This window comes from Pelmatolapia mariae, linkage group LG3_W, assembly GCF_036321145.2.
Source record: "Pelmatolapia mariae isolate MD_Pm_ZW linkage group LG3_W, Pm_UMD_F_2, whole genome shotgun sequence".
Taxonomy (NCBI): domain Eukaryota; kingdom Metazoa; phylum Chordata; class Actinopteri; order Cichliformes; family Cichlidae; genus Pelmatolapia; species Pelmatolapia mariae.
Window position 1 is genome coordinate 54748660 of NC_086229.1, and position 22411 is coordinate 54771070.

The window sequence follows — 22411 nt, forward strand, 5'->3', positions numbered from 1 at the left end:
TTTAGCTGTCCCAAGTCTACACCGACGCATGCTCGATAAAACGGGCGGATCGAGAACACATCCGGGACTTTTTCGCGTTCTCGGCGTGATGCGTACTTTGAATTGGAACAGTACTTGGTCTCCGACTGATGACGTATCACGAGTACACGAGAACGCAAGTACGCACAAGTACGCATATTGAGAAACGCCCACTGACTCTTCAACACCAACAAAAAAAAAAAGGTGGCGCTCCTGACCGCTCCAGGGGTCGCCATCTGGTGTTAAAAATGAAACATTACACTCGATTTACGCAGACAGTAAACGGGCTGATGGTGCTTCATCGACACGTGTCAACTTTCCAGCTCCATAGTTTGATTCGTGGAGTCTGACATAGTATATAGTTTACTTATCGTTGTCGAAGCCCTGTGTATTACTTTAGTTATTATTAGGTCTGAGGTAGTTCCAGGCTGAATTACAGAGCAAGTAAAGCACGTCGTTTTTGCAAAACCTCAATGCAATTTTGCACTGATAAGGAGCCTTTGTAGGGTGAGTCCAGTGTCACGTTTATGTACAAAAACGTGTTGATTTACCCCAAATAAAATATATTTTAAAAAGAACGTTATTAAATCGATTTCTTTTACAGCCTTCAAACAAATTTGTCAAAATATGAAAATGATAAAATCAAAGACCACAGTGTGTGTGTGTGTGTGTGAGAGAGAGAGCGTTATAGAGAAAAGTGACACCAGAAATGCCATATCAGAGAAAGTGCACGGTAACGCTGAGACACGAGGTTTTATATATCTGTTGCTATATATTTACATATACATGGCATCTGCAAATACCGTTTAGCTTAAAAACACTGAGCTATATTGTCGCCGTCACGATTTCCTCGTTTTAGACAGGAAGCTCACGCGGCTGATCGTACGTGACAGTGTAAACAAACAACAGAGCTCTTGCTCAGCAAGTCGTAGACTTTTGTTCGTCTTTGAGGTAAGTCTTCCTCTTAAATACTTTTGATTATTCTCATCAGAACTGTTATAGAAGTAAAACAGCTTACAGTGTCGGTGTGAAGGTTTTAACGTTTATGTGCAATGATATAAATATATCGTAACAAATAATGAAGCATTCGTTACTTTCAGACAGGATCCAACAACAAAGTGGCATCAATGCCTTATAAAAGAATGCAAGTAAACAAGGACACAATAGCAGTAACGTAGTCCCAAATCCCAAAAGGTCGATTCTGTTTATCCTGACGTAGCGTTTTCAGTGGGAGAAACATTTCGTTACCCATCCAAGTGACAGTCGATTTAAATGTTAAAGAGTTTTCTCAGCTGACGGAAGGGGAGCGTCATAACCGCAGCAGTTCGGAGGATTTTAAAACCGTCCAGCATCGTTTATATGTCTTTGTCGTTTTCTGGCTTTGAGATTAAAACAATATTATAGAATAGGATAGCTTTTTTTTTCGCATTATATGAAATAATAAAATCACAGTTGCGTCTCTCTTGTGAGTCTAAATTTGGATTTAACGTTGATACTTAATGTCATTTAACACAAAAGCAAAACAAAGAAGCTCATGACTACAGCGACAAAACTAAGCTCGAAGCCAATCCAGAAACTTAACAATCGGTTTATATGAGAAGATCTGTAAGGGGGAGTTCATTGTTTTAAAAGCAAATATTAAAAAAATGAATTAAACACGACAAGAAGAAGGAGAAAAAAACAGTCAAGGATGAAGAAAAGAGGACAAACAAACAGAAAATGCTTTTTCTCTTGGAGTGAAATCGCATAATTAGGATGATTTATTTTGATTGTCTTTAATCTCGTTCATTTTACAACTTTTCTTTTTCTTTAAGATTCCCAAGAGGCATCTGTGGAGATATAAGTTATCCTTGAGAGGCTACAGAGCCATGATTTTACAGCACATGATTTTCTGCCTTCTCCTGATACACAGAGGTGAGTTCATAGTTTTATCAACATGGTGTCTTTGCACTTCACATTGCACACGCTGCCTCTTAACTACGTGCAAAACATTTGTGGTTTTATGGGATCAGTAACTTCCTCCTCCAGAATCAAAGAGCCAACCCACAAAGCATTTCACAATACAACCCCTATCAAGCATTTCTTTGTGTTGTCTTTTGTGTTTTGAATACTCTTTTCTACTGAACGCTCATTTGATGTCACCATTGGATTATTAGACATTATTAGACATTTTTCCTGCATAATTGCACTACATGTTTTGTTATGCAGCCTTTTGTGTTTCTCTTCCTTAAACCAACAAACAGAAGCAAAGGTCACGTTTTTGGTTTTGGTTGCCTGAACAGGTCATGATTGTGATCATATATTATATTATATTATATTATATTATATTATATTATATTATATTATATTGTAGTTTTTTCATTATAAATGGAATATAAGTTTCACTGCCTTGGCAGCTTCTCTATATAACCTAATATCAGGTATGGGTGTAAACAACTGTCATGTGGTTTGACTTCAGTTTACAGTACAGTTTGTAAATGTTTTCATTTTCTTCTCTGAGCTCAACGTCACCAAGGTTAAGTGCTTGGTGGGGTAAGATAAGATAAACCTTTATTAGTCCCACACGTGGGAAATATTTGGGTAATGTAAGAAAGTACAAGTTTTAGAGCAGCAAAAGTTAAAAAAAAAAAAACACAATAGGTTAGATTATTATTATTTCCAGTTTGGTCTAATTTTATATAAACTTCTAATTCTTTGTAAACTGTAAGAGGTTTGACAGTAACTGTGTCTTTGCAACATTGTCAGGAATGCTCGCTTTACTCTGCTGTTTCCTTTTCCTCCTCAGGGCAGCCTCTCATTGTCGTTCCATTGCGAGCAGTCATGGCCACAGTTGGGGAAGAGGTTGTTTTGCCGTGCCACATTAAACCAGAAATGGATGCTAATGGGATGAGGCTGGAGTGGGCAAGACCTGACCTAACACCCGGGTTTGTTTATGAGTGGGCAGACCAAAAGGAACACGTGGAAAACAAACAGCCGTCGTACAGAGGAAGGACATCAGTGGTTAAGGAAAAACTGGAACATGGAGACATTTCACTGAAAATCTCAAATGTGACCATCTCTGACGAGGGAATATACAGATGCCTTGTTCCACAAGTGGGTCAAGAGGCCTTCATTAAACTCATTGTTGGTAAGTAAATGCACGTTATATTATTTTTTATGTCCTTTCGTTATGTATTAATGTGTTTTTAAAGTACTTTGAGTGCTCAATTTGAGTCAAAAAATCTTATGTAACTGAAAGAAAAGAATGGAGACACTGGCTTCTTGTTCTCATTGAAACATTACAAACTACTTCAGATCAAGTTATCCTTTAGATTCATGGGACTGAATCCCTGCATGGAGTAGAAGGATTTTTCAGCCTTGAGGGAAGATAGCTTGGGACCCTCTTGTTAATATGTATAACATGACTCGGGATATGTCATTAACTTCGAGAGGTCTAATTCTCCAGCATTGATGAGCTTAACCATATCTCAAACCCAAACCATAAGTTTTGTCAAAAAAGCAAAAATGAAAATAAGAGGTTAATTTATTTATTGCCCCTTAATAAGTGAATACATTAATGGTTAGCATGCTGTTGCAGTGATACCTCACAGTAGCGTTTTGGGTATTAGCTCTGATGGGTTTGACTGGTGTTTTCAGTGTGGCGTTTACATGTTTTTCCCACAACTGTGTGGGTTCTCTCCCAGTACTCCCACCTCCTCCCACAGTCCAAAGACATGCAGTTAGGGGGGTCAGGTTAACTGGCAATTCAAAATTGTCTGTAGGCATGAATGCTTTTTGACTTTATGTGTTAACCTTTCAGCAGATTAGCGAACTATCCAGGGTGTACCGTGTAAAAATGCAATAATATTTGCTTCAAAATGCAACACTATGATAGTAATTTGCTTTCATATTGACTAACTTGTATAATTAAATTAAGTGAATATATGTCTCTTTGGTTATTTTAGCAAAGGTTGTTCCATCGATTCATTTTCTTCTGCTTATCCAGTTCACTTCTAAATTTCTAGTCTATACTAAGCTCCAGGTCACACTGATACCTTTTACAAAAATAATCAACCAATAACTGGCTCTGTGAATTTAAAGTATCTCTCCTGGTTTTGGTTTTCTTTTCCTTTTTTAGGTGCTGTCTCCTTTCCTACAGTCACTGTAATAAGCAAAACCAGCAGCAGGGTGGTGTTACAGTGTGAGTCTGCAGGCTGGTATCCAGAGCCTGAGCTGCTGTGGTTGGACGGTGAGGGAAACCTCCTCTCTGCTGGACCTACAGAGACCCTCAGAGGTCCTGATGACCTCTATACTGTCAGCAGCAGAGTGACTGTGGAGAAGAGACACAGCAACAACATCACCTGCAGAGTCCAACAGAGGAACACCAACCAGAGCAGAGAGACACACATACATGTTCCAGGTAGATTTTATTATGAAATGCTTCATATGCTATATGTGAAACTACTGTGGTTAATAATGTTACATGATATCTTCCAGTCCCATCCTGGTATTTGAAGTTGGTCTTGGTTCCGGGCTTACTTGCTGTGTTTCTGAGTGTTCTATTGAGCATTCACAGATGGCGAGTAAGGTAAACATCTCTCTTTTTTTCCATTTTAAAATAGTGTTTTTGTCATTACAAGAACATGAAACTGTCTCTACTGAGATCTGAGAAAACATGGCAAGCATGTCAACAATGTGCCATGACCCTAAACTTCTTTTTTCATTTATGAAGAATCAGAATAAAACCAGTTCCAAATCAGGGGAAAATACTTTAAAAAGTGGGATAAACTAAGTCAATATTCAAACACAAGTGAATCCTCTTCTCTGTGAATTGTATACATTATTCTATGTGACCACAAAGAACACAAAATGACAAGTTAACATTGTACTTTTACTAGGATTCCTGAACATGCTGAAAAAGAGGTGATGCTGAAGAATCCAGATGTGTAAACACCACAAGGAACAGCTTTGATAGAAAACCACACAACTCCAGAGGGGCAAGAACTTCAGATCAAGTAAGATCAGGAAGTGGAGGAAGCAGGGGAGCAGCTGAAGAAGCTACACATTTCATTGACAGGAAAACAAGCTTTGAGAAAGAGTTTATGTGAATACAATGACTGGCATTGTCAATATTCCTGAACAAAGCACCTGTGCTTAAACAGTCTTCAGCATGGCTTTAGTCTCTCTGTATGTATTTCTAAATGGCAATAACTCAACTCAGTTCATCTGTGCAAATTGGTTGTTACATTTCTTACTGTGTTAGATGAGCTGTAGCATCTGAAGTTTCATGTGATGAGGTCATGTAATCACTTTTATTGCATTATAGAGAGTGGATATCATCAGTATTTTGATCTGAGACACGCAGTTCTGACCATGAGCACAAAATGTCCCCTTACCATCCAAGTCTCCTTTTTATGAGGGAAACCAGTCAGTCAGACAAAAGTTGGCTTATAGGGAGAGGAGCCACGAAAAGACAGAAGATTAACTGAAATGTCAAACTGAGGCTTAAAATCAAAGAAAAATAACGATTATTTTGAACTGTGAACCATCCGAAGCTGCTTTGAAGTCCAAGAAAACAACATATTGTCTTGGAAACAAGCAGAATATGCTCCATTTCCCATTTCAGTGCATTATTGTAACTTTGTAACTACTTTTCTGGTTGTAGACGCACCATTTCAGAAAAAAAGCTTCTTTGGGTCTGACCCAAAGTCACAGACTGACAATCCTAGTATAGTTAATTTTGGTTAAAAATGGTCAATCAGGAGCTTTGAGTCTCAGGATTGGACCATCTCCACGGCCATATTACAGGAAGTAAAATTAAAATCACTTTAGAAACCTCAAAAGACCCAAACTGTTTTAACTTCCTCTAGGCAACCAAAGAAGGGCTTCTTACCTCTAACCTAGTTGATGACTGTCACTTTCATCAGCTGTTAAATTTGCACTGAGTCTAATAATCTGTGATAGCTACAATGCTAAATCAGAAGCAGCACTTTTCTGTGAGGCACCATTCATAAAGGTCTTGTATTGGAAAGAGTTTTTATAATGAATTTAAGTGCCATGCATGGCAGAGTTGATCTGATTAATAAGAGCTAAACAACATAGTATTAAGGTCTAAATAGGCTATATTTATATGCAGTCCAAATCAAGAACACTTTATTTGAAAATGAGGCAGCACATCTGTACAATATATAATCTGTAGATAAATAATAAGTTAACAGTTTTATTTATTTTGGTTCTCTTTGCATTGACCTATTCTTAATTGTTGTGATAGTGGGCCTTGTTTAACTGTATGTACCTCTGTCTCTCTCCTTTAATATCAAATTAATGTATTTCTATTGAAAAAGAATACTTTTTAATACAATCTTTGTAAATAATACATTGTTTCTCATTTTTCTTAAATATAAGCCTATTTATTTACTGTGCATGTATCTTGTAACTCGAGCAGCTGCAGCTATGTTACAGCTGTGCTACTTAGTGGTGCAATAAGCAGCTCAGTTTCAAGTGGAACTGCTCTCTTATTTTATACTGCGAGAGGACGAGTTGCAACATGTCTCTTTTTATCTTGTTATTCCAGTTTCATTTTTTCTTGGAATGAATACAGTTTGGTCTGCCGCATGCTAAGCCCTGCTTCACTAATGTCATTTTTCCTTTTTTTAATTCATGCCCTGTCTGGCAGCTGTTGCAATCAGAATTCTGATCTGAATGCTTGTGGGGCCAAACACATTTTACTTTTGGAAGATCAGCTCTATAAATTCTCTGTAGGCTCCACTTGTGTTTCTTTTATCTGTTTATTTATTCATTTGTATTTGTTGTTTCCATTATAAAATTTTGCATGGTATGGAGTATTATAATATCTAATCAGGGACAGGAAGAAAAAAAAATCTAGGCCATCCACAGCCCCCAAAATTACTGAAAACCTGAGACCACACATTTCTTCGACACCCTGCGAAGGAGGAGGGAGGCACCAGATGGGGCAGTCATCCAAGAGGACCAGAGGCAAGGGAGGGCTGTTGGAGCGGTGTTATTAGTATCATTATTATTTTCATTTCTCTGTACTAGAGAGTGGAGCCATTCATCCTGTTTTGTTTGTTCCATTATGTAACCTTTAGATCACAGCTCATACCGTCTTCCAGACTGTCAAACAGACTATACTATGAAGCAAAGTGTAGTGCTATGCTAACATTTGTATTTTTGCCTAGAGCAGGCAGAGTAGCAACTTTTATAAAATGTAAATACCTTTATTTAACAGTACTGGTATGTAAAGAGTGGGAAGCCTTTTTTTTTCTTTAATTTAACAAGCTAGTTAAGTGGCCTATTTCTTTGCTTCTTCATTTTTTTTGTCTCATGACCCCAATGTTAACTAAAAATTCTGTTTTGGACTCTAGGTTTGGCTGTAACATTCATCCTTTTAGGAAGTTGGAAACAGCTGTGTCATATTTGTATTATTCTCTTCTTTCCTCAGGCCAGGAGGTAACGTTCTTCAATAGTATTACAGCATGATATAATAACTATAACTCTTTATTTTAGAAAATGTATACCCATTGTATAACCTGCTTTTTCCTCCCACTGTCACAAACTGTTGCTTAAAGCAAAGAGGAGCAAAGAGGTGCCCTTTGCCAACCTGCCTAAGGACAACGTCTCCACAAATATTGACATTCACTGGTCAATTTATTAGTATTTGTGTAGTGACAGTGTCTGCTGATCCATATGAAAGAATGCAGCAACATGAACAGAATATTTACCCACCAAATTGCAGCAAATTTTTTAAAAAGAAATCTTGGCAGCTTTAAAATTTTGATTTGGAAACAGAGATTAATTCGTAGAAAAGTGTTACTAGAGCAGGGCGTGGGTCGGTAAGGGAAAACTAGGAATTCACAGGTGTGACTGGAACAAAGCAGGTACATCTGAGAAGAGAAAAGAACAAGGCGAAGGACACTGGGAGAAGACCAACGGATATCGGGTTCCTGGTGGAATTTTCCACTCATACCTTCGGATCATGACACTTGGTCTGTGTTACAAAAAAACCCCAAAAAACTCATCTTCCAGTTCCTGCTGCTGATACACATAGTGCTAATAGTATTATGCAGTAGGGCATGACACCACTACCACTATGCTTCACTGTGATGGTGGTAGCCAGCTGATGCACAGTCAATACCTTTTATCTTCTAGATATATTGACCAGCAAATTTGTTTCTTATGTTCTGGTCATGGTTTCTCTAACCCGAACCCTAAAATATGTATGAAAAGCATTAAATAAATAAATAAATTAATTAATTTCAAAGAGTCAAAACATTTTGTATTCTGAATAATCAGTGTTTTGTTACATTGCATTACAATCTAAGGAGCTTGGAAAGAAAACCGTCTGGACTTCTTTAGGACCCTGGACAAGACTCAGCAGTTCATCTGCACCTAAAGGACAAAGGTCACTCTTTCGAGGTTGCCAATGTTCACATTTTGGACAGAGAGGACAGATGGTTTGAAAGAGGAGTGAAGGAAGCCATTTATGTCCACTGTGAGCGACCATCTTTGAACAGAGGCGGTGGCTTACGACACCAACTGTCTGCTATTTATAATCTTTTTTTGAGATCCCTCCCCAGACGCCTTAACGCCCACTCACACCCTGGGCCATCTGACCTCAGGAAATCACATGATAGGGTGGGGCCAGGTTTCACAATGAGCTCACCCAAAACCCTGGCTGATTGTGACCCACACCCGCTTTCACACCTTGGCTCATGTGATTAGGTAGAGGGTCATCAGGGGGTCCTTTTGTCCCTCCTTGGGGGGATACTCCCACTGGGTTTAAATCTGGGACTCTCCACCACTGACCTTAGAACTGAAGAAGCTTCTCGGATGAGAGGTGAAATGTCTTCGATCAACCTAAAGAAGTCCAGACGCTTTTCTTTCCAAGCTCCTTAGACTACGATGACCTGGATGACTGAGAACCTTCACAGACATTGCACTACAATGTGTATGTGACAAGTGAGACCACTAGAGGGAAGTAGAGTATCAGAATGATAACCAGTAATTTCCATTAACTTGGTGTTTTCTAAGAGTGGAACAACGATTAGTTTCATAAGAATTTAAAAAGACATTTTAAACAGATATTCAACTGACCTTGCTTTCTTTTTTCTTGCTTTCCAGCAATTCACAGAATAAATGTATTCGTGTAAGACTTCCTCATTACTGTCAACCAATTGGCCTGGTTTGCTGGCTGCTTGGGTCAATCTGCTGTGGGAGCGATAGCGGTTGCTAACCTATGGCCGTGCTGATTACACAGGCGTGGCTAGCTACAGGTTCATTTGAAGTCTTTTAGATGCTGGTATGGTCCTTGTATATGCATCTAGTTATCTCAAATCTCTAAATCATTTAAGACTGTTTGTTCTAAAATAAGATGAAGCGAGAATCCTTGAAAAACTGGTAAAGTCAGAAATTATAAAGAATAATTCTGCATGTTCTTGAACTCTTGCCGTTTGCCTGCAATCCAAAGAGTGGAGTAGAAGATGTTGTGGTAACTTTATTTTCCTTGTTTGTTAAGCATCTTGCAAACAGTTATATATTAACCAGTTAAAGGAATTTGAGACACCAGGGCTATTATATTTTTAATAGACCAGCCACCACCCATGTAAAATCTAGGAGGACTTTATTTTTTGTCTGTGAAACACAATATCATTCTCTTCTTAATAAAAGTGGCAGATAAAAGCATTGATAATGGAGAATGTGGTAGGACTTGACTTAAGCGGTCAAAGAAGTGCAGGAGACTGATGCTGTCCAGTGTAGCAAGTGATTTATTCACCATTTTGTGCCCCAAACAATATTTACAAAGAAACAAATAAGAAACTCAACTCTATAATTAACTCAGTTCAAATAAACATAACTGAACTCAAATCAACGGAAATTAAGGTCAAACTGCACACAGCTACACTGACCTGAACATTTCTTCTCAAACACCTGAGTTCCTCTGTTTAAATAGTCCACTTAACCAAACAGTTTCTCCTCTGGACTATTCCATTCAGTAGGTAGGTAAGATGAACATGATTATATTCAAACCTCTACTGCTACTCTTTACTGGCAAAATAAACTCTGTGGTGTAATCAATACAGACTACAACAATAAATCTATTTATCCATAAATACTCTAAAATCAACTTTATTAAATTACAAGAGTTCTTCCCCTCCTGCACTTGGTCTCTTCCTGTGACCGCAGACGAACCCAGAAGGTATAAAGCAGGAAGTAAAACTACATTTCCTCCTTTTGTTTCTGGAAGACAGGTAGGTAAGGTAAGTTCTAAACAATACAAATTAACAGTTGAACTAAATAACATGTTAACTTAACAAACTTGTAAGAATTGACGTAAACCAAGATGTTATATTATATAATCTGTAAAAGTGCAAAACATAAACAAACCCGGGATAGTAGATGTTTGCCTATTGCAGATTACATGTGAAATATGGTTAAATCAAAACAAGAATGTTAACTAAGAATATGGACAAACGGTGTTCTCACCCACTTTGTCACAGAGAATAAAACTTTTTAATCATTACTTTTTTCAGCATGGCTTGTATTACTATAACCAGTCACCGTCTGATAACCCCCTGATGTATTACTTAAGCTTAACATGCAATTTCCTGTTTTAAAGCACTTTCATCCAGTTGAGGAAAACTGGTTAGTATAGCATGAAAATGATCACCCCAATGTGAACTTTAGGCCAGTTTTATTGTGACCAGTCAAAAGTTTTGATCAATCACTGCAGAGGTGCATTTTTCCCAAGTAGTAGCATGTGCTTTTAAAAATAGAGGAGCCACTCCAGATGTTACTTTGAAGCAACACGAGGAGTAGGTATGCTCGAGCTCGACTGTCACCCTTCAGATGAATTCAGCTTTCATTCTTATTTAGCAGTTTTTAAATGAAACAAACCAGACCAGAATGCTAGAATTGGCTATTTTTGATTTGTGGAGAAGAAAAAGACCGAAAGAAGACAAAAATAAAAAAAAATTAAAAAAAAAATTAAAAAGTTGAGCCTTTGGTGTTGATCTCTAGTTTCCAAACTATAATAAAAGAGAAAACATCACAATTCCTTCTCCACCAGTCCTTTCAAAGCTTTGAATTTTTCAGTATGCAAGCAGGTAGCTTGGTGGTGCAGGAGAGGCTGGATCTTTGGATGGTTAGAGGTCAATTATTAATGAAGGTGGCACAGGACAGTGGTGCTGCGCCTTCCACAACCCTGAATTGGACAAGAGAACATGGATGGCATCTCATTTTTGTGTACTGGACATTTTAAACATGTGTTCCCCTTTCTTTCCTACCAGAAATATTTTTAAATACTTTTCAGGTTGACAATTGTATATTGTCAATTTGTATTTATATTATATTGTATTGACAATTTTCTGGTAACATTTCTGTAAACAGACACTCTCTATTTTATAAATACAGGACAGGTTCGGCAATGACCTACCAATTCAAGAAATTAAAAATACGTTATCATCTGGAGAAACTGAGACACAGCCACAACTTTACTTTTTTGTGGAGCACAAAGCATTTTCATCAGAAGGTGGCAGCAGAGATCTCTAATCTGAATCTCCTCTTTTAACTGACAATTTTACAATTTTTACAGATTGTTTTCTCTTTGAAGTTTAAACACGATATTGAAAGAACAGTTTACACTGAACTGTCACACAGTTAGTCTGAAAAATAAAATCTACATACCTACTGACTACTTGTGAGATAAAGCAACAGAAATTAACATTGAAAATATAACGAGACGTTTCAAAATAGATCAGTCATACAGCAAAGTACTCAGTTATTAATGAGCTGTGATGACATTGAGCTATGTTTGTTTAATAGGAGTTGGTAGCAAATGGAGAGGTGATTCTTTACTGATACAGTGGCTTTGAAAACATTCTCACATTACAGTACATAGGGTAAATCATATATTATTATGTGAAGTGGTGCGATATAAATAAAACGGAATTAAAAATGGAAAGGAATCATTTTGTGCTGTAGTTGTGTTTAACTCCTGCATCTCTGTGATTACTTCTAATAATGCATTTTATTTGAGGGCGCCTTTCAGAAACCCAAGGTCACCTTCCAAAAACCAAAATTAATAAAAGGAACAGTAGTCATAAAATACATAAGAGTTAAAATTACAAAACATAGCTTGACAACAGACAAAATCAACATTAAAGTGAATAAGCCAGTTTAAACAGATGTGTTTTGAGCTGTGTCTTAAATACGGAAAGAGAGTCAATATTTCTTATTGCAGGAGGAAGAGAGTTCCAGAGCCGGGGAGCAGAGCGACTGAAAGTTCTGTTCCCCATAGTAATAAGGTGTGTGGATGGAACAGTAAGATGAATAGCAGATGATGATCTGAGAAGGCGGGAAACAGTGGTGATATGGAGCAGGTCACACAAATATGAAGGAGCAGTTTTATGGATACACTTGTATGTAAGAAGTAAGATTTTAAAATTTATCCTGGCTTCTATGGGCAACCAGTGAAGCTGCTGAACTGGGGTAACTGGGGTAATATGAGCTCTTGACGGAGTGCAAGTTATGACCCGAGCTGCAGAATTTTGAAGAAGTTGGAGTTTATGAAGGGACCTTTTAGGGAGACCAAATAGGAGGGAATTACAGTAATCAATATGGGATGTAATAAGACTATGGACAAGGATGGCAGCAGCATGGGGAGTAAGGAAGGGACGGAGTTGGTTAATATTACGTAAATGCAAGCAGACCGGGTTATGTAATTAATGTGAGACTGGAATGAGAGAGTATTATCAAGTATGACACCCAAACTCTTAACCTGAGGGGAGGGAAGGGTAGGAGAATTTTCAATGTTAACGGAAAAACTGTGGGATTTGGTTAAGATAGAGGCTGTACCAACAAGTAAAACTTCAGTTTTATTACTGTTAAGTTTGAGAAAATTGGAGGAGAACCAGGATCTAATCTCAATAAGACAGTTTGAGAGGGAGGTAGGTGGGAGGGATGAATTGGGTTTAGAAGAAAGGTAGAGCTGGGTGTCATCAGCATAACAGTGGAAATTTATATTATATTTTCGAAATATATAACCAAGAGGGAGCATATAAATAATGAATAAAAGAGGCCCTAATACTGAACCCTGGGGCACACCAGCAGAAACAGGATAGAGAGTTGAAGAATGGGATTTAAATTGGATAAACTGAGTGCGGTCTGAGAGATAAGAGGTAAACCAGGCAAGGGGGGTGTGACTAATACCAATGGAAGATAACCGGTTCAGGAGAAGATCAAGAAGGATGAGGATGGATAGGAGACCAGAATCAGCTGCCATTAGAAGGTCATTGGTCATTCTTAACAGAGCAGTTTCTGTGCTATGATTGGGGCGGAAACCAGATTGAAATTGTTCATAGAGATTATGGTCATTGAGATGTAAATGTAAATGTAAATGAAGCTGGGAGGCAACAACTTTTTCAAGAATTTTTGAAATAAAGGGGAGATTTGATATAGGGCGAGGATTATCAAAGTTATTGGGGTCTGCACCAGGCTTTTTGAGAACTGGGATAACAGAAGCCTTTTTCAGTGCTTCAGGAACAATTCCAGTGTTCAGGGAGGAATGAATAATATTGGTTATGAGAGGTGCCAACGAGGGAAGACAGGCTTTAACTAACACAGTAGGGAGAGGGTCAAGTTGACAGGTGGATGACTTAGATTTTTAATGAGATTAGATACATCAGTTATGGAGGGAAGAGTAAAGCTTGAAAATAACTGACAGGAAGACAGTGGGGGAACCAGGAAGTCTACTTCCTGGTAGACTTCCTGGTTCTACCTACATGTTTGTCAGCAAGCTGGCTTTATTGTCCTTATTAATGTCGCAATAAGGACATAGTTAAAGTCTTGTTTTACTGAGCGAGTGATTCAGTATCCTTTTCTGAATTGCCTCCAACACTTTTATGGCATACAAACATTAGATTGAATCAGAGACTATAAACCGCCCAAAGACTGATTATTTTTATTAGTCACTTTCCAAGGAACTTTTGTCTCAACTCCTGAGTCTGCCTTTTGTCAGCCTTTTATTGTTTCAGTTTTGAACTCAGTCAGTTAGCTGTCCAACCCCATGTGGGGTTACACCAGAGCCTGTGCCTAACCCTGCACTCATCCTTGCTCCAATGGTCAGGGTGGTCAGGACGCAGTCTATTGTTGCATCCGTACCTGTTCCTCATTTGAGAATGAGTGCTGTCCAGCTAACCTCTGCACCCACACTCTCCCAGGGTAAGGGAATCCTCCAGTTACAGGAGGAAGGTGGTGAGTTCAACCCCTGACTATGCATCCAGAGCTGTCAGAGTATTCAGAGCACCCAGAGTACCCAAGGTACTGTAGGAGAAATATCAAATGACAAACATAGACCCAGCAGAGATGTAAAGCTTCATTTTATCTTGCAAGAGGAGTAACAGCATTCACGGAGTCTATGCAGAAACCTGAATTGGGGAAGTCTGTCACTCTTTTATACACTTCTCTTTCCTAGATGACAATCATTGTTCCATTGGTGTACTAATAGACAATCTAATGACTCATTAGATAGAACAGCCATTTTCCAATTGGCTGTTCACCGAATTGCTCTTCAGGTTGCTCCTCAATTTCAGGTGTGTCCCCAGTCAAAACTGGGAAGAAAAAAGAATAATGATGAGTAAAGGAAAAATACATTCACCTTGCAAAAAAAAAAAACAAACTGTGACACAAAGATCAGGTGATGTATCTCTTTGTTGAGTCAATGTGCCAAATTAAACAGCAGTGAAATTTTATCTGGGTGGAGGTAGAAAGGTTGTTATAAAGTGAAATGCAAGCAAGCATGGAGCTAAAATAAATAAGAGTGTATTTTTAGTGTGTTTGTTCCTGGTTTTGAGTAAAGATACAGAAACAGTATATAAGTGCTGGTGTCAGGTTTGATCAGCACCTCCACACTTGAAGGCTGAAGATACAAGCTGATACTGATAAGAAGGAAGATAAGGTATTATATCAAAGGCTTGCTGGAAACTGTCAAATTACTGTCTATCTTTTCTTTAATAAACTACCAGCCACTTTGAATTTTCTGATTTGTACAGAGATACTAAACATCACCATGAAGCTGCTGACTGTGTCTACACTTCTCTGCGCAATGGTGGCTCTGGGCACTGCTGCTGGTGAGTATTCCAGTATGCTGTGCATCATCTATACATCTTATGCATGAATGTATTAAACTGAAAATTAATAATGAAAATCAACATTTACTGTTGTAATTTGTCTAGCACTTCCAGCTGAAGTGGCCAGGAATGAGACAGAGGCATTAATTCCAGCAGGTCAGTGGACTTTTTTTTCACCAAAACGAATCACATTTTTATCATGCTGAACAGAAGAAGAGTACATCAGCTTTCCTCTGTCAGTTTTCATAAATTAGTTTTCATGTATGATGGACAAGTACGTTTATAGCTAAAAAAAAAAAAAAAAAAAAAAGTTAATCTTCAACACTTAAACATATTTTTCATGAATTTATATTTTAACATTTTTTTCTGATACAGTAAAGTAGCTCAATATTCTTTGATTGTCTTCAGGAGAACATCATGTTGAGAAGAGAGCAGCATCTTGTCCAGGCGGCTGGACTCAGTATGGGAATCGATGCTTTCTCTACAAAAACCATCAAATGACTTGGGCTCAGGCACAGGTAAAAGCAGTGATGTGAATTTATCATTTATTCTTTGTGAAATCTTAAATCTTTCTGTTTACGTTGTCATTTCTATAAACTCTATTGATTTCCATTGTAGCGACTCTGCCAGACCATGAATGCAAACCTGGCATCTGTAAACAGCTACAATGAGTATCAGTTCATTCGAGGGGTCATATCTAGTGCCACTCATGAAAGTGGACTAACATGGATTGGTGGCTCAGATGCTCAACAGGTATAATTTCACTTATTATTATTCAGATGACCCTTCCCCATTAGGAAACACTTGGTGACAGAGGGGAAGAAAAACATTTTTTAACAGAAAGAAACCTGAGGCAGAACCAGGCTCAGGGATTAGATTCCATCTGCAGTAGATATGGAGGTCTTTAGACACTATTTTTAGGCACATTTAGAACTTGGAACTGTAGCTTAATTTTAAGTGTATTCTTGTCTGGTTTTTCTGTTTTCTAGGAGGGTTACTGGTTTTGGATCGATGGAACCCCTTTCACATTTACGCAATGGTGTCAGGGAGAACCTAACAACCATAGGGGAAACGAGCATTGCTTGGTGGTGAATTTTTCAGGTAAACCTTCTGTGAAATCCCTAAAAGTACAATGTATGAGCACTGTAAATTTTAAAGAAAAAAGGAAACAATACCCACAATTACCCAAATATTTTTATGCATTTAATGTGACAAACAGTAATGAGTGACAGAAATGTAAAACAAGTAGTGCAATTTATTTTTAACAAAGACAGCAGTTCAATTTTTTATCATATTGAATATTTACATAGTGTTTTGATGCAGCAGTAAACACATGTATGCATCAGGTGCTACTGTTATACAGAACACAATATTTAGATCAGTAATCATTTCTCCATGTGATTATGATTTCAATTCATGCTGATTTTATGTACTTACAGGAAGCAAGTGTTGGAATGATGGGAGATGTGACAGCCAATTTCCATTTATTTGTGTCAGGGCCATCTGATGATTCCTGGGCTGTCATGAAGGTGTGGCCCACCTGACGACAAAGCAAATACTCTAATTTATCACAATAAGAATCTGGTTCTGATTTGATTTACTTCTTTTCTTTAACTGTAATGCTGCATAAGGAATGAAGCGACACATGACATAAACTGGAGGAGCTCTTTTAACAGGAGCAAATTGCATGTGTACTTGAAAGAATGCTTTTAGCAAAACTTTGTTTCCCAGAATGAATTGTTTCTTCATCTTCTTCATCATTAAAATCTTAAGCATTGAATCAAACTGGTCTGTGCATTTAAATGCTTAATACTCATGAGTGTACTCTTAAACTTCACATACATCTGCACTGTAAAATCTAACTAGTTCTCTGAGCTCAAAAAAAAAAAAAAACGTATGCAAATGCGTTGCCTAGAAAAAAAGGAAAACTAACAACACTTACTTAAGATGACTAAGTTAGGACAACTTAATCATTGTGAGTACAAAGTACCAGAGATGACTTATTTTTTCTGAGTGAGCAATACTAATTGTTTAACCACTGAAAAAGATTTCAAATTTAACTAAATTAAAAAAATATATCTTGTGGTAGCTTACTAGTTTAAATTTTGCTCATGTTTTATCATCCTTGAACTTGAGATTTGTAGTAGAACACTTAAACACTATAAACACTATAAGTATAGCTCAAAAGAAATTAACAGCACTTCTTGTAATGCAGTTAAACTCAGTCCAACTGTGAATTTCAAATGCAAAAAAGTATATCAGTAAACATCTTGGACACTGTTCTGCTGAATAACAAACAAGTATATTCCTACTATTGTAGCTTGTGCTATCTAATAATACCTAAACAATTATTAAATTGGCATTTGCATATTTTTTGTTACACAATTGAAAACTTTAAAAAACTTTAAAGTATTTCTCAATCTCATGCAGTAGCTCAGGGTCCCTCGACACTGCAGAATGCTAAAAAAAAATTTCATGAGTGGAAAAATTGAAGAAATGATAAGCTGTCAACTGACCATAGTTGGTTTTAGTACATAAATATTGGCTTGACTGTGTATCTGGTGGGGCCAGGAACCATTTTGACAATATTAGCAGCACTAAGTCTACCCTGTTGTTGGAGTTGGGCGAGGGACCATGTTATCTTTCCATTCTGAAAGGAACTGTGTCTGCTGGTGCTTGAGAGGCAACAGTAGGGCCACCACTGTTATTCTTATCACATGAGAATTAATCAAAATCAGGGTCCTCCTCAATACAACCCTCTGTCTCTGACACATTCTCCTCTGTGTCACTTTGACTGTCAAAGAGTTGTGCCAAAACCTCACTGACAGTAAAGCTTTTCCCAGAGGACATTTTTTTTAGAGAGCATACAGATTGCAGAGTACACAGTGCACCAAGAGTAATGATTTAGATAGAAGGCTCCCTTATTTTGCATTAGCTGTCAATGTCCTTGCGGAAAATTCCTGCCCACATTCCCCCTCACAAGAAATATCCACTCTAATACTTGGATGTGAACAACTCGCAAGCCACACTGTGACAAATATCATAGTTCTCATGGGAATGTTATTGGAGGCTGTGGAGAGCAGGTCCAGCCATCGCCTGCAGCTTCACCACCTGCTGCTTCCGCTGGCGGCTCTGGAGAGCCCTTGGTTCTTCTTACCTTGCCTTTCCCGTGTTCTGTGTGTTTTTTCCAGTCAGTCATGTCTCAGTGTCATGTCTGCATTTCCATGTCTGTCTTGAATTTCCTGTTTTACTTTAACAGTCATGTGTGAGTGTATTCAGTTTTAAGTCCTCCCTGTCTTGTCTCATCAGATTTGGTTCAGACTAAGTTAGGGCAAGTTGTTCATTATGAGTACATGATATTAAGATAACTTGATTTTTCTGACTGAGCAATACTAAAGGAATTAGTTCCACTGACATAACATTTTTTAATGTAACTGTCATGGTTCTAGGTCATTTTGACCCAGCATTTTCAGTTTCTTGTATTTTGGTATTTATCTGTATTATGGTTTATGTTCTGATTCTTTAGTTATCCCGTTCTGAATATTATAATTCTATGTTTCAGTTTGTTCTGGTTTAGGGTTTTGTTTTTAGGTTTTGTGTCTTGTGCCCTCGTGTTTAGTGTAGTTTTAGTTCAGTGTCAAGTCTGTGTCTTTGTGAATTGTTTCTTGTTTCCTATTTTACTTTGAAGGTCCATGTCTTATTTCATTCAGTTTTGCTTCCCCCCGTCTCGTCAGGCTTATCAGGTCCAGCTGTGTTCCCCACCTGTGTGTAATCTCCCTGTGTTCTTCTGTGTGTATTTAAGTCGTGTCTACGCATGTGCTGATCACTGGTCCATCTGTGTAACAACCGTGTATTCTCCCTGCTGTCAACCTTCATGTGCCTTCGCCCACCTTCCTTTGTGTTCAGGTTTGCTGTTTAGTTTTCCCCAGTATAGATTATCTTTAGTTCCATTTTGCCATTTTCACCCTGTGCTTTATTTTGCAATAAACCTTCTTCACATCTCAGCTAGTGCCTGCTCTTGGGTCCCCATATATTTCCTCCACACAGCTCACTTCACTAGCCGTGACAGTAACTACATGAAAATACAGATTTTGTTATAACTTACTATTTTCAAAATGGTTTCTTGCAAATGTATTGCAACTTAAGTACTACATTTCTTTTTTTTATCATACCAAGTTTAACTGTTACAGAAAGACTCACTAAGACATATGATTTCCAAATCAGCATTACTGTTGGCAGAAAAACAAAATGTAACTGAGCTAGACAATAAAAAACAGTACGTGCAGGTAAAAATTACCCACTCAATAAGTACCCCAAATTAATGCATGTTATGACTATTGAATATGTAGCTACACAACAGACACAGGTAGATGCTTGCCCAAAAGCTTTAATGTAGCAAGAAGGAAACTTAAAAACAAAGAATTAAAACAGAATAGTTTTCTTGGAAGACAATACAAAGAAACATGGTAAAATCAGTCTACTGATAACACAATCACACTTCTGTTGACCTGTGATTTTGTTGTTTAAGTGTTAAACAGAGAGGAAAATAGAATGCTGCACATAAAGATATAGGAGCAATCAAAACAGAAACATTGTATTTCAGTCTGCTGTTTTGATTCAAATTTCATGTGTAAGTGTCAGTCCAGGAGTCCTGATCTCTTCTTGGCACAGACAGAAGGAAGGGAATTATCACACCACACATCATCCCAGCATTTGCCATCTGCGAGGTTCAAAAGCAGAAATCAGTAAAATGTCACACAAAGTGTTAAAGATGCAATCCAAAGCAAGATTGTAAGTTTTGATTTATGTCATATTTTATTTAAAGCACTTAAATTATTCACAAATTAAGCAACCATGTTCTGAATTACCACTATAATTAATCTGCAGGCAAAATGGACGGGAACCACTCATGGGCTCTCCTGGACACCAGTTTGTGTACTGGAAAGGCCTCCCATCACTCCAAAACCAAATATGCTCCTAAAATTAAACACAGCATTAGTTTAAAAGGTCAAGCCTTGTCACAGTCCCAGTATTAGTGCAACCCATCTCCACCCTAGATCCTCTATTCACAAAATTTTTGACAAAATGTAACATCTGCTATCATTAATATAAAAAGAGAAATACTGTGTAAAGATTAAAGAAAAGTACCCCTGGTGCATTGGTTCCTCCAACCCAAGTTGTTTGGTAGCCATGAGGAGCAGTCATCTTCTGAATCATATGGTATTCGCTGCTGCTGTGCACAGATGCAAGGTTTGCGTCCATGGACAAGCAGTTTCTCTTCAATGAAGAGTGGAGTTTTATTTATGTATGTATTTTATGTATTTTAATCAAGTGTTGAAGACAATACAAATAAGTTAACCTACCTCAGCTCTAGGCCAAGTCATGGATATTGGAACGTAAACAAAGCAGCGATCTCTAAACTCAGTCCAGCCATGAGGACAACCACCGGATGTCTTGATTAGGTCACCCTTTGCTGGGGGTCAATAAAAAGTTGTACATGTTGTGTCTCCAGTTGATATCTTATTTTGTAATATCTTAATCCTGACATCTACTATAAATGAAAACGATCATACAAGCAATATCTTGAAAAATAAACATTAGTTAAATGATCGACAAGGAACAGAATATTTTGACTCCTTCACATTTATATAGTGTAATTCTATGTATGCAGCTGTAAACTTTTATAGTGAATATTAGTGATGTGCGATACTACTGATTCCCTTTCCGATCTGATACCGAGTAAAATTCAGGGTGGTATCAACGATACTGATCCGATACCGATACTCTGTACAAAAACGTAATGTTTCATTGTATTTCATAATACAATATATAATTGTATTATGTAATTGTAATAATAATATAATAATAGAGCTTCATAATGATTATAGGACATCAGACTACTTGTTCTTATTGCTTAATAATGCAGAATTATCATACAGAAATAGCAAACGCTATATGTTGCCTGCCTGCAGCACTAAAGGACTCTGTGAGAGACGTCTGTCTCGCCCTAGCAGCACCTGTCCCTCTCCTCCTCTTCAGTTCACCTCAACATAAACTTGTCATATTCTGTGATATGATTTACTCTGAGGTGTTTGACGAGGTTAGTGGTGTTGCCACAACATCTCACTGTCTCGCCACATATATTGCAAACCACGTCTTGGCTGTTTGTGGAGGTAAAATACGTCCACACATGACTCCATTTACGCTCAGCCATTGTTGTGAGTGTGCACACCAGGGGCTGCGACACATTTATACAGCCGTATTTTGCATATGACTATGAAAGCCGTAAGAGGAAGTAGTTCCTTCCAACTTAGACGATCCGAATGATATAGTTTATTTCCACTCTGTTCCTGTTAATGATAAACTACAAATTTACTGCAAAGTACTAAAATATCGATATTTTAATATGAGAATCGATTCTAGAACATAGATGACTGGTATCGGAAGAATCAATATTTCAGTATCGATCTGCACACCACTAGTGATTATTAATAATGCCTTTCTAGGTATTAAAATGATAGATTATTTATACAGTACCTTTAAAAATGATTTGCAAAGTTGACAAACAAAATCAAGGAAGAAGGTAAATTCAAACAGAGAGTTAAAATGTGAGGTTAAACAAAACTAAGTACAGTATCAAGAAAATGTGAATTAAATTAAAAAAAAAACCACACAAACTTTGACTGTGCTTGTGAAACGCAGAAACTGCTCTGAGTTTCATTTTCTCTCACTCTCTCTATCTTGCTATTATATTCTCTAGTACTATACTCTCTTTTATATTTAGCTATTTTTTAGAAATAAAATGTATTCTTTTCTTTTCTTTTCTTATAGTGAATCCTTTGTACTATAAACTGAGGTGCACATCTTCCATGAGAAAGGTGCTTTTCTTTTCTTTAGAGATGTGATTACTTTTAGTCAGGAAAATGTCCACTAACCTCTTGGGATTAATCCCTTTGCACCACTGCTGACCTCTTTATCTGGCAGAGCTGAACAAATTAAAACAGCAATTGTTGACTGATTATTGAAATACTTACACACACTTGCATATTGCAACTTGTCCTGCAGTACTCACTAGCAGCAGTGGTCAGAGCAGTCATTGCACAAAGAAGTGTAGACACATTGAATAGCTTCATTTTCATCTGTGTAAAAAAATAATGTTAAAATAAGTGATGGTTCAATAAGAAAAGAGAGACGATAATTTATGAGTCTCCTTCTACAGAAAGGTCTGCTCTCTTTTCACCTTTTCAGTCAGTAGCTTCAGCGTGGAG

At 37.6% G+C, this 22411-nt stretch overlaps 2 protein-coding genes across 2 annotated transcripts; both read left to right on the top strand.

Moving 5' to 3' along the window:
* The first annotated feature begins 486 nt into the window (after nucleotides 1-486).
* On the top strand, nucleotides 487-6373 carry LOC134623772 (butyrophilin subfamily 2 member A2-like). The gene is made up of 7 exons (XM_065470033.1): nucleotides 487-525; nucleotides 878-969; nucleotides 1833-1932; nucleotides 2804-3145; nucleotides 4136-4417; nucleotides 4495-4585; nucleotides 4896-6373. Exons 3-7 carry the CDS (start codon nucleotides 1887-1889, stop codon nucleotides 4945-4947), a joined length of 813 nt encoding a protein of 270 aa, XP_065326105.1. The 5' UTR covers nucleotides 487-525; nucleotides 878-969; nucleotides 1833-1886; the 3' UTR covers nucleotides 4948-6373.
* An 8687-nt stretch (nucleotides 6374-15060) lies between these two features.
* LOC134617191 (ladderlectin-like) lies at nucleotides 15061-15902 on the top strand. The gene is made up of 4 exons (XM_063462394.2): nucleotides 15061-15143; nucleotides 15249-15299; nucleotides 15552-15661; nucleotides 15762-15902. The coding sequence occupies exons 1-4, from the start codon at nucleotides 15083-15085 to the stop codon at nucleotides 15900-15902; spliced, it is 363 nt and encodes a 120-aa protein (XP_063318464.2). The 5' UTR covers nucleotides 15061-15082.
* The last annotated feature ends 6509 nt before the right edge of the window (nucleotides 15903-22411 follow it).

Coding starts and splice junctions, on each gene's coding strand:
- LOC134623772 (XM_065470033.1), top strand. CDS start 1,887: ATGATTTTACAGCACATGATTTTCTGCCTTCTCCTGATACACAGAG. Junction 3,146..4,135: donor CTTCATTAAACTCATTGTTG/GTAAGTAAATGC, acceptor TTCCTTTTTTAG/GTGCTGTCTCCTTTCCTACA. Junction 4,418..4,494: donor GACACACATACATGTTCCAG/GTAGATTTTATT, acceptor GATATCTTCCAG/TCCCATCCTGGTATTTGAAG.
- LOC134617191 (XM_063462394.2), top strand. CDS start 15,083: ATGAAGCTGCTGACTGTGTCTACACTTCTCTGCGCAATGGTGGCTCTG. Junction 15,144..15,248: donor GGCTCTGGGCACTGCTGCTG/GTGAGTATTCCA, acceptor TAATTTGTCTAG/CACTTCCAGCTGAAGTGGCC. Junction 15,300..15,551: donor AGAGGCATTAATTCCAGCAG/GTCAGTGGACTT, acceptor GATTGTCTTCAG/GAGAACATCATGTTGAGAAG.